This window comes from Lutra lutra, chromosome 3, assembly GCF_902655055.1.
Source record: "Lutra lutra chromosome 3, mLutLut1.2, whole genome shotgun sequence".
Classification (NCBI taxonomy): domain Eukaryota; kingdom Metazoa; phylum Chordata; class Mammalia; order Carnivora; family Mustelidae; genus Lutra; species Lutra lutra.
The window spans coordinates 99,892,924-99,904,884 of NC_062280.1; the positions used below are offsets into that span (position 1 = coordinate 99,892,924).

Sequence of the window (11,961 nt, forward strand, 5' to 3'; positions counted from 1 at the left end):
GATTGGAAATCTGAGCTTTGTGGATGGGGCTTGTAGAGTATGTCCTTTTCTTTGGGAGAGTGCCCTATGTATGTTTCTTTAGGTCATTTCACATAGTCCCAGGAAGATTGCTGCCTGGAAGGTAGAGGTTGGCAGCCAAATGGGAAGAGGGTCAGCCATTGTGTGTCAGCAGTAGGCTGCATACGTTCACTTAAAAGCCCCCAGCTTTCATTCTTTTCAGCCATTTATAAGAGTCCCCGGGCTCTAATTTATTCCTTTAGAGAATAGGTAAGTCACCTTTCTCCTTGGATGAGGAGGCATTTCATAGATTATTTGGTTGGGGTTTGTGATTTAATTGCTTTTCCACAGAGACTTTCAACCAGTGTTCCTTCCTGTCCTTCTACCTCACTTTCAGTGCTGACAGGTACAGCCAGTTCTTGGGGGAGAGGGGTGGTAATAGAAAATAGCCTTATTCTTGGCTTTCCCAACTGACGACTTACTAAGTGTTTTGGAGGGAGTGCATGTCTTGTCCATCTGCTTTCCAGATTCTAGTTTGCCAGATTTTGTTGCTGTTTCTTCTTGTTCTGTTCTCTCCATACATTTGGGATTATTCCTTTTAAAAAAAATTTCTTTTTTGTTGCTTTTAGTAGGGAGAACAAGTTGAGATATGTGTGCTTAGTTCACCATGTTTTTCCAGAATAGACTTTTTTTTTTTGGTATCCTATGAACTGTGTCACTTCCCAAGTGAATTTTAAGATTCTGTCTTTTGTAGTTCTAGATATTTCTGTGCCAGAGTTCCTCTGTCATTTGAAATAGTCACTCTGTTTTTTGTTTTGTCTAGATGAAAGTGTAGGTATCTAAACTTGGAACCGAACATAAACTGTATGAAAGAGTAGGGGTATTTATTTTTTGAATAGCTAAATTCATCACAGATGCTTGAAAGAACTGTTTTTAGAAGGAACAGGCTTGGCTTGGCACTCTGAATTTTTTTTTTTTTTCTCTGAAGGAAATTTAAGTTTTTTTTTTGACAAAGCTATTTGGACTGTTTTGTTTGCTTGGGTGTATTCTCTATAAATTTTCCAGAAGAGAGAAAAGATACTCCTTTGATAGCCACTTACAGTAGTATTAAGACCTGATCAGAGAGCATTTAGAGGCAAGACTAACCCTTTTGCTGAAAATGAAAACAAAAGGCCTAAAGATAGTCTTATTGGAGACCCTAGGTTGAGCATAGTCAAGTATTAAGTAACCTACAACAATTTATTGTTAATTTTTACTCTTTTCCTTTGTTTATTTACTAAGTATCCATGTTTGCTGCTTTATTGCATATTCTTCTTCTTATCTGGGATTCTGTATAGCATAATGGTCCATGAGCTTTTTGTGAAGATGTATTCAAATCAGACTTCATGTCTTTTTAAATCAAAATATCTGTGGATAGATCCAAAATATGTGAATATTTAAAGAATGTATAAATTCTTTCTTTTGTATGTTCTTGATTAAAAATTGCTATGAGAAGGGCCCAGCATAGGAATGAATTACTCCATTCCTGTCTTACTTGCTTATGTTAAAGCAGATCACTGTCTTAAAGGTTAAGGAAAGAATTACGGGAGGGTTAGTCTCATGAGCACATGTGCTCCTCTGTGAGGGTGTGTGTGTATGTGTATGTGTTGTTTAGGTAGATATTAAGGGAATATAGCTAATAAAGATAATGTAGAGAATTTGTAAGTTCTGTATTAATAAGTCGGTATTATATTAAGATATCCTGGAACATATTTTCCATCAAATTGGTCTCTGTCCACATTTTGGGGATTAAATCTCATATCAAGGTCTCAGGTTGAGGTATCTTTATGGGATCATAAAAGCATGTTTTGAGAACTTAGTTTCCTTAGAAATTTTGTAGTCAGAACCTAGAGAGTTTCTACAGATGACAAAATAAAATTTTCAGGATGCCAGTTCTTTTGCTCATTCTAGTTAGTTATGGATTGAGCCATTCCCTGCCAGTAAACTAAGCTTGTCTATACATGGCATACAGAGCCACCTGAGTTGAGTTATGTTCTCCTATTTTTCCACAGAATACAGTATGGATTACTTCTGACAGAACAAATAGTCTATAGGTTGGGTTCTCAAGGTTCAGATTAAGCCACATTTCTCTATATGATTTTGGAGGGTCATAAGCATGCATATAAAAATAAATAACAGGGAAGAAAGGAAGACCTCCTTAATCTTATTTCTCCTTTTATAAGGCCTGTTTGCTGTATATAAAAAAAGTTTTTTTCTGTTGCTAAGCTTTATTTATTTATTTATTATTAACATATAATGTATTATTTGCTTCAGGGGTACAGGTCTGTGAATCATCAGTCTTAACACAATTAACAGCACTCACCAAAGCGCATACCCTCCCCAATGTCCATAACCCAGCCACCCTATCCCTACCCCCAGCTCCCCAGGAACCCTCAGTTTGTTTTGTGAGATTAAGATTCTCTTATGGTTTGTCCCCCTCCCTGGTCCCATCTTGTTTCATTTTTTCCCACTCTACCCTCATGACCCCCCGCCCTGCCTCTCAAATTCCTCATGTCAGAGAGAGCATATGATAATTGTCTTTCTCTGATTGACTTATTTTGCTTAGCATAATACCTTCTAGTTCCATCCACATTGTTGCAGATGGCAAGATTTCATTTTTGATGGCTGCATAGTATTCCATTGTATGTGTATATACCACATATTCTTTATCCATTCATCTGTTGATGAATATCTAGGTTCTTTCCATAGTTTGGCTATTGTGGACATTGCTGCTATAAACACTGGGGTGCACGTGCCCCTTTGGATCACTAAATTTGTATGTTTAGGGTAAATACCCAGTAGTGTGATTGCTGGATCTTAGGGTAGCTCTATTTTCAGCTTTTTGAGGAACCTCCATACTGTTTTCCAGAGTGGCTGCACCACCATGCATTCCCACCAACAGTGTAAGTTCCCCTTTCTCCGCATCCTCGCCAACATCTGTCCTATCCTAACTTATTCATTTCAGCCATTCTGACTGGTGTGAGGTGGTATCGCACTGTGGTTTTGATTTGTATTTCCCTGATGCCGGTGATGTTGAGCACTTTTTCATGTGTCTGTTGGCCATTTGGATGTCTTCTTTGCAGAAATGTCTGTTCATGTCTTCTGTCCATTTCTTGATTGGATTATTTGTTCTTTGGGTGTTGAGTTTGATAAGTTCTTTATGGAATTTGGGTACTAGCCCTTTATCTCGTAAGGCCTGTTTGTTATATATAAACATTTTTAAAAAATTATTATTTTTAACCTCATTCTATTTCCATAATAATTGAAGTTGTCAAATTGCTTTCTGCCTCACACCTTATCCAGTCTGTTAAAGAATTCTGAAGAGTTTTGTGTAATACATGTACCTTCCATTCCAAATAAATACATATTAATATTTTAATATTTACCATATTGAGATCTTATTTTAAAAAGTAAAATATTACGAAAAGAGTATCTTATCTTCCTTAGACCTTTTTCTTTCTGTATTTGGTTTCCATCCTTTCTTTTTTCCTCTGGAGGGCAGTTGCTGTTATAAATTTAGTGTATATCCAGTTCATGTGTTTAACTGTGCATATATTCAGAAAAACACATTTTTAAAAGATTTACATATATGGAATCACTGAAGTTTTTTTGAAGTCAGCTTTTTAAAAAATGAGTTTTGCTTTTGAGTGTCAGCTGTTGGTAATGGTTCAACTGTGTTATATCATCATGTGAGGATATAGTTTATTCTCATTATTCACAGTAGATACTCCAAAAAGTTGCTGTGAACACTGAATTAGTGAATACTGAATTATTGCTCATAGAGGGAAATAGGGTTAGGTTCTTGGAGCTTTAGGTTACAACACTTTTGTCAGGTGAACATAGAGCTATTATTTGTGTTTCTGTTTAAAGATGCACTATTTAGTATATGTCATTGATTTATTAGCCTTGATCCCATGGCCAACAGCAAAACTGTGACTCATGCCTGAATGAACCTTATCCAAAACTGTGTTTTCTCCATGACATATACCATAGCCTTAAGCTTAGGAATAGTAGATATCACTTTGGCACTACTATGGTTGGGGAACCTTTTATTTATTTATTTTAGATATTTTATTTATTTGAGAGAAAGAGAGTAAGTGAGAGCATAAAAGCAGGGTGAAGGAGAAAGCAGACTCCCTGTGGAGCAGGGAGCTCGACTCAGGGCTTAATTCCAGGACCCTCAGATCATGACCTGAGCCAGAGGCAGACCCCCAACCAACTGAGCCATCCACGTGCCCCAGAGACCCTTTTAAATAGCGAAAGTACCCACAATAATGTGGAAACTGTGGCACTAAATAGATCATGAAAAGGACACTTACAGTATAAAAGCTGAAATGAGAAGACTGGGCATTTCCTTTTTTGACCTCAAATATGAATGTGCTCTTCAGCTCAGATTTTCAGAGTGCTGTTCATGTGCATGCCTACGGAATTTTACCAGTTCATGGTATACGTGTGCTTTTACATTTTTGCTATTCTGATGATTATGAAATGGTATATATCATCATTACTATAATTTGATTTCTTCTGAAATCTCTGATTTCAGAGTCTTTAATTTTGAGTTAGTGACCAGAATTTATGTTTGTAAAAAGTCCTTTTTTTTAAAAACTCAAAACTTTCTTAATTTTTTATTGTGATATTTAAGTAGGGATCTAATTTCTATCATATATCCACCTTTACTTTTCAGTTTGCTAATCCAGACTTTACTCAACCTATCTCAGAAGTTGTAGATGAAGTAATTCAGAATTGCCCTATTGATGTCAGGCGTCCACTCTATAAGGTCAGTATTTACAGCAAAATTGTTCAAGGTTTTCTTTTAAAAAATTTCTTTATTTTTCTGTCTATTGTTGAATATTAAATTTAAAAATCCTCTCTTCAAAAGCCTATGATAGGATTTTAGTACTGTTTCATATGTCTTAAAATTTTTTGTTTTTCTTTCTAAATAAAAATCATACTTATATATTTTTCTCCAATGATACAGAATATTGTCCTCTCTGGAGGTTCAACCATGTTCAGGGACTTTGGACGTCGCTTGCAAAGAGATTTGAAAAGAACTGTAGATGCCAGGCTGAAATTAAGTGAGGAATTGAGTGGTGGCAGATTGAAGGTTGGTTTTTTCAGATATTGGTGGGAGGGTTGAGGGTGCCTTGATAATTGTAGTGGGGATGGGAAATGTCTGCCAACTTCTGCTTTTATTTCGGGAAATAAGAGGATTTCTGTCAGGTTTTCTAATGGAAAGTGGTTAATCATATTGAGATCTTATTTTAAGAAATAAAATATTACAAAAAGAGTATCTTACCTTCCTTAGACCTTTTCCTTTCACTGTTTGGTTTCCATCCTTTCTTTTTCCTCCTGAGGGTAGTTGCTATCATGAGTTTAGGTTACCCGGGTCATGTTTTTAACTGTGCATGTATTCAGAAAAACATATAGTTTTAAAAGATTTACATACATGGAATCGTTCAAGAATATCATGTCCTTGATTGGTCATTTGATTCCTCTAGGATGGTATCAACATTTATGGAAAATTTTGTTAGCCTGTGTGAGTGACAATAATTCATACGTATCTCACGGATAACTTACATAGAGAAGAATTCCTTGCATATTTTAGGGATAATACTCCTTAAGGACCCACACAATTTTAAAGAGTACTATAGCAGTACAACAAAGCCTAGTTGATAGAGAACCTGATGTTGTGAGGTTTATCCTGCTTGCACAGACTCATTCTAGCTTCCCCACAGCAGCCTCATAGTGTGAAATCCAGTTGGTGGTTTAGCAGAAATAACTTCTTTTACATGTCCTGGACTTTGGGTTTGCTGTCGAAATCAAAATGAATTTAAATTCTCAGATGCTTGCTTTCTATATTTATGAGACAGTTTTTCAGTAAATGTTATGTTTCATCCTTGCTCAGTGCAGAATATTGAAGCAAAATATTGACTTAGAGGATACATTGCTAAATAAAAACAAGCTTTATTCAACTTGGAAAATGATCAAGAATTAGGGCTTCATCTGAGACTACTAGTCATTCAAAATTATTTAAAACTAAAACATAATCTTCTAGGGTTTACTGCTTATTTAGAAATTGGATGACAGCTGACTGTTTTCAGTCCCTAAATTTTGATTATCTTAAACTTATGCTTGGAGCACAGTAAAAAAAGTTTGTTTCAAAGTAGTTGTTTAGTTTGTAATGGGCTCACTATAGATAAATGAAACAAATGCCGTTTATTAGTATAGTATTTTAGTAAAGTAAAAATTTAACATTTTTAGGCTTTTTGTACATTTCAAAATAAGAAATGAGGACTTTTTTTTTTCCTCCTCAGTGATATTAGCACTCTACTGACATTAATGATAAAGGAGAAATCCAGTTTACTGGAGGACTCTGCCTTCTTTTTTATTTTACTTTATATTTTTATGGATTTTCATCACGTTTTTATATATCTGTATCTAAATCTGACTTTATTGCCTTTCAATTTGTAATTTTTAAAGACAAGTAAATAACTTTTCTTAACCAAAAAAAAAAAAAATGCCATTTTTTATGACATGTAAATATTTTTAAACTTTTTATTTTGAAATAATTTCATACTTATAGAAAACATACAAAACCTAATAGGAATTTCTGTATATCGTTCACCTAGATTTTCCAAATGTTAGCATTTTATATTTGCTTTATTCTGTATCTACAAAGATACCTACATACACAAATAAACACACATACCTATATGTGCAAATATTTTTTCTGAACTATTTGAGAATGAATTGGAAGTATAATGTCCCATCATGCCTAAATACTTAAGTGTGTATGCCCTAAAACAGGACATTGCAAATGTCACAAAACTAATCTGATAAAGTAAAAAATCTAGTTATAGACCTGATTCACATTTCACCACTTCTTCCATTATTGTCCTTTATAGCAAAAGGGAGAAAAAATACATACCTTTTTTTGGTCTAGAATCCAATCTTAGGATTGCATGTTTCAATTCATTAATTCGCTATCATGTCCCTTCAATCTGAAGTACTCAGTCTTCTTTTATATTCATTCATCCTTCCTTCCTTCCTTTCTTTCTTCCATTTATTTATTCATTTTAGAGAGCAAGCGAGAGTGTGTGCGTAAGTGCTCTTGAGTGGAGAGGGTTTGAGGGAGAGGGAGAAGGAGAAAGAATCTGAAGCAGACTCCACACTGACTGAGCCACCCAAAACCCCTTTTTTGTCTTTCTTATTTAACCTTAACTTTTTTTTTTTTTAAGAATACAGGCCATTTATTTTACAGAATGTTTCTCAATTTGGGATTGTCTGGTATTTCCTCATGATTAGTTAGGTTTAGATTATGTACTTTTGGCAGTAATACCACAGAAATGATGTTGTATCCTTTTTAAGTTGGTTGTATCACTAGACACATGGTGTAATTTGTCCCAGATGTTAATTTTGATCAGTTGGTTAAAGTTGTGTCTGCTGGGTTTCTCTATAAAGTTATTATTTTTTCTTTATGTGTAGTAAGAATACTACGGGAAGATACTTTCAGACTATGTAGCTATCATGTTTCTTATCAGACTTTGAACCACTGGTTTTAACATCCATTTCTCTTTTCTAAAATAGTTACCACTATGTGGTAGTTGCCAACTGGTATTTTGCAAATTCTGTTATTCCTTCTGTGGTTTTTAGTCTCATTTTACTGTAAGGAAGAGTTTTCCCCTCTCATTCATTCATTCAGTAATACCTCTATAAAAACGTGATTTCTTATATTTTTCTTTAGGCTGTATCACTAATATCATTGCAATAAAATATTAACATATCAATACTATTAATATCTTTAATTTTGATGCTCAAATTTTCTCAGATTTGGCCAGTGGGAACCATTAAAGGTGGCTTTTTGTCCTTTTGATGTGGCCCTAGTATTTAGGCTCTTGCTACTCCTTGACACAGCAGAACAATTCAGATTCATCTTGTACTTTCTGTTCTCCAATATTGGAATCAGCCTTTTTTTTTTTTTTTTTTTCCCCCTTTCTGGAGACACCCTTGTTCGTTTTAGTGGAGAATGCTATTTAGGAAACACATTTTGGGGATTGCCTGGGTGGCTCAGTCCGTTGTGTCTGCCTTCAGCTCAGGTCATGATCTCAGTGACCTGGGATGGAGCCCTGCATTGGGCTGCTTCCTCACCAGGGAGCCTGCTCCTCCCTCTTCCTGCCACTCCTCCTGCTTGTGCTCTCTCTTTCTCTGACAAATAAATAAATAAAATCTTAAAAAAAAAAAAAAAAAAAAAAAGAACCAAATACTCATTGTTACTGAGGGTCACTGCCTTAGGCCTTCTTGGGAGTCAGAACTGGGAGGTGTTTGTGCACATGCATATACACACTCCTCTGTATCCAGTTTTATATTTATATAAATTAAAAACTTAATTCATAGTGATACTGCTAGCTCCAGAATACCAGAAGTTCATTGTAGCCTTCCACTTTTCCGTATTTGTAATGCTATATACTCTGACAGAAACAGTATATTTATGTTTTTGCTCAAACTGTAATACATATTATAGTGCTTTCAGAATTATTAATCCATACCACAGTGATAAAAAAACTAACTGGAGTTCAATATTTACCTCATTTTTATCTTTTTAAACAAAAAGATAGGAAGAGGGAGGGAGAGTCCTAAGCAGACTCTGCCCTGAGCATGCCGGCCAAGGTGGGGCTAGGTCTCTTGACCCTGAGATCATGACCTTAGCTAAAACCCAAGAGTCAGAGGCTTAACCCACAGTGCTACCCAGTCACCCTACTTCGTTTTTCTCTTAAGACAGAGGGCTAGTCATAATCCCGTGTTCAAAAGTTACTGGGGTTAGTCTATTTCCCCACTTCAGTGTGGCTATTATTACTTTTAAAAAATAAAATTAGCTTAATTTGTTTCTGTTGTATTCTATTTTGCTTTATATGCATCCTGCCTCTTTTGAAGTTTTATTTACTTTTCAGTACACAGTTTTGTGTTACATACATTTACAGTTAAATGATACAGAAATTGTTACTTGAATTTACTATTGAACTGCTCTTGCTATGTCATTTTTAGCCAAAACCTATTGATGTACAAGTCATTACACACCACATGCAGCGATATGCAGTTTGGTTTGGAGGATCCATGCTGGCTTCCACGGTGAGATAAAGCTTCTATTTCAAATTTGATTTTTTTTTCCCAGAGAGAAGAAATTGCCAGTGTATATGCAGTGTAGAATAACAAGGGAAATTTCTTTAAATTTATCTGCATATAGCTGTAGATTGCATGAGAAAGTTTTAAAATTAGAAACGTCTGTATGTACATAGTATTTTAAAATGTAGGTATTTGGATTTTAGTTTTTGCTTGCTTAGACAGTTTTTTAGGTGAACACTTAAGAGTTTTAAAACTAATCTGTAGGTAAAGTTCTTTTAATCTTGTGATGATACAGATATCAGAAGGTCATTGCTTTTTCTGTGCAAATATTTAAAAACATCAAGATCACTGCATAGGAAGTATGATGTTCAAAAGTTAGTAAAGGGAATTATTCTAAGGGCCATTTCCCCAAAACAAAACATCTTAAAACCTCTTTAAAAGATAATTTAACATCATTTGCCTATTAAATATCAGTGCTTTATCTTGTAGTACAGAGTATTAAATAAGATAAAGAAATTTTATCTGAATTATTGAAAATTACATAAACTTGGATTTTTAAAACCATTGAAAAATAAGAGGTAGTTACTTTCTTATTTTAGTTATCTTCCATTTGTTCCATATAACCTAATGAGTTTGTAAATTTGCCCTTTGAAGAAGTTAAGGGAGAGAGCCTCTAACTATATCAGACCTTTATTGAGGAAACAATCTAGAAGTTTTTGTATATGACTAAGAGGAGTTTATATTTTATTTTACTTTAAAAATTGTATCTATTTTAGAGAGTGAGAGAGAGTGACAGTACGAGTGGGGAAGCAAGAGGGAGAGAGAGAGAATCTGAAGCAGACTCCTCAGCGCTCAGCATGGATCCCAATGCGGGCTTGATCCCATGGCCTTGAGATCATTGACCTGAGCCTAAAGAGTCAGACACTTAGCCAACTGCACCTCTTAGGTGCCCCTTATTTATATTTTAAATTAATGCTGCTTTTTTAGAATATTGATTTATTGTACAGTGTGGGGAAATCTCACCAGAATAGTTTGACCTTTTGAGAATCAGTCTTCCAGTCCTCAGAATGTCAGAATCATGTTGAGGTAGGAGGATGTGTCTTAGGACATGTGTTAAATCCTGCTTTTCATTTCTGATAACTGTTTGTAGCTGATTTTTAAGTCACGGTTTCTAGAATTTTTAAGCTTCATTTAAATACCCAGATGGACTAATAGTAAACATTTTGTTCTATTTTAAAGCATTTTGAGAGTTGGTACACTTTTGACATTTGTAAAAATACATGTTTTTATTTTCAGCCTGAGTTCTACCAAGTATGCCACACCAAAAAGGATTATGAAGAAATTGGACCTAGCATTTGTCGTCACAATCCAGTGTTTGGAGTCATGTCGTAAAATTGATTTCATAATTATTGGGGCTAGGGAGGTGGGGAAGAAATAATCTTTCTGATTACCTGTTTTGTCTGGATGGCTGGTTTTGAGGTTTTAAACCTGACTTGAAGTAAGAAGACCAAACATAATTATACAGGAATATTTTAATAAGTGTATCAACATGCGAATGTAGAGGAGAGCCAAAATGATTAAGTGTTTTTCTTTAGACTGAATATTTGAATCTTATGTGTAACAAAAAGAAGTGGGTTTTAGTTCTTTCTGTGCCCTGATATTTTGTATATTATTGAATTATCCAAGATTTGATGGGATTTATCGGTATGTAGATAGCTCTATAATGCTTGAGTTGTACACTTCTAAGTGTGCAATGCAAGAGCTTGTTTATATTTCATACTTTTTATACTTTGAGGAAAAAAGTCAAAGAAAAACTAGTATTTGAGGAGAAACAAGTGACCAAGTAAAGGATAAATTAAAAAAAAAAAAAGCCTCCTGAGACTTGGCGTACACACACACTCATGGGATTCCAGTTATTACAAATGGCTTCCACCCCCTTGTACCCCCCAATGGTTTTCTTTGCAAGTGCTTTTGGAACTAAGAAGCTAGTATCTTGGATTAACTGATGCCCGCTAATGCTTTCTGACTACTCGAATCCTGTTTCTTGCTTTAAAGGAAAAGTAAAGAGAAGACTGTTGGACCAGTACTGCAGTTCTGTAGTGTCATTTCTTATTAAAAGTAAATTTGATTACCAAAATTGGTATATTTAAAGCCTAACACCATTCTAATAAAGGCACAAATTTCTTTTTAATACTTGTTTCAAGCTCTTTAATCTCTTTATAAGTTAACTAATCTATTTTCTTCAAACCTCTGCTATAATTCTTTAAAATCACAATTGGTTAGCAAGCTGACTTTTTTATGTGCTCTAAACAAATAATTATGAACTTTTAATATGTTGAGTGCTTTCATTTTGATAACTGGATCTCCATTTGATATTTTCATTTGTATAACTCATTTGCAGTCTGAAAATTTTTTTAGTGCCAGTCCCTGACATATGGAAAGTTAATTTTCTTTGCATTTTAAAATATCTGGATCATGAAGAAAAAGTGATGAAAATAAATTAAAACTGAATTACCTTTTCTAAAGTTTTTTTTTTTTTTTTAGAAGCAGTGTCATTCTATTTTGTGTTTATGTATCTTATAGGATTTCTGTTTCTGTTGGAATAGTGGGATTCATTGAAATCTCTATAATGTGTATGGTAGAAAATACCTTGTGAACTTGAAATTTCACCAGTTATATTTATAGAAGAATAAAAATGGAAGATGTTTTTTAGGCATTAATGCCAGTGCACACTTGAACTTCATTATCCATGAAAACGCACGGAGAATTAGTATACGTCTATCTAAAAGTTAAAGAACAAGTAAA

At 34.5% G+C, this 11,961-nt stretch overlaps 1 protein-coding gene across 1 annotated transcript in view; it reads left to right on the top strand.

Annotated features, from left to right (window-relative positions):
- ACTR3 (actin related protein 3) overlaps window positions 1-11,347 on the top strand; it is a 59,759-nt gene extending 48,412 nt beyond the window's left edge. Inside the window, exons 9-12 of the mRNA XM_047722535.1 lie at window positions 4,721-4,813; window positions 5,015-5,140; window positions 9,079-9,162; window positions 10,453-11,347. Of these exons, the coding sequence (XP_047578491.1) occupies window positions 4,721-4,813; window positions 5,015-5,140; window positions 9,079-9,162; window positions 10,453-10,548 (399 nt within the window). The 3' untranslated portion in view covers window positions 10,549-11,347. The remainder of the gene's footprint in view (window positions 1-4,720; window positions 4,814-5,014; window positions 5,141-9,078; window positions 9,163-10,452) is intronic.
- Window positions 11,348-11,961: the final 614 nt, after the last annotated feature.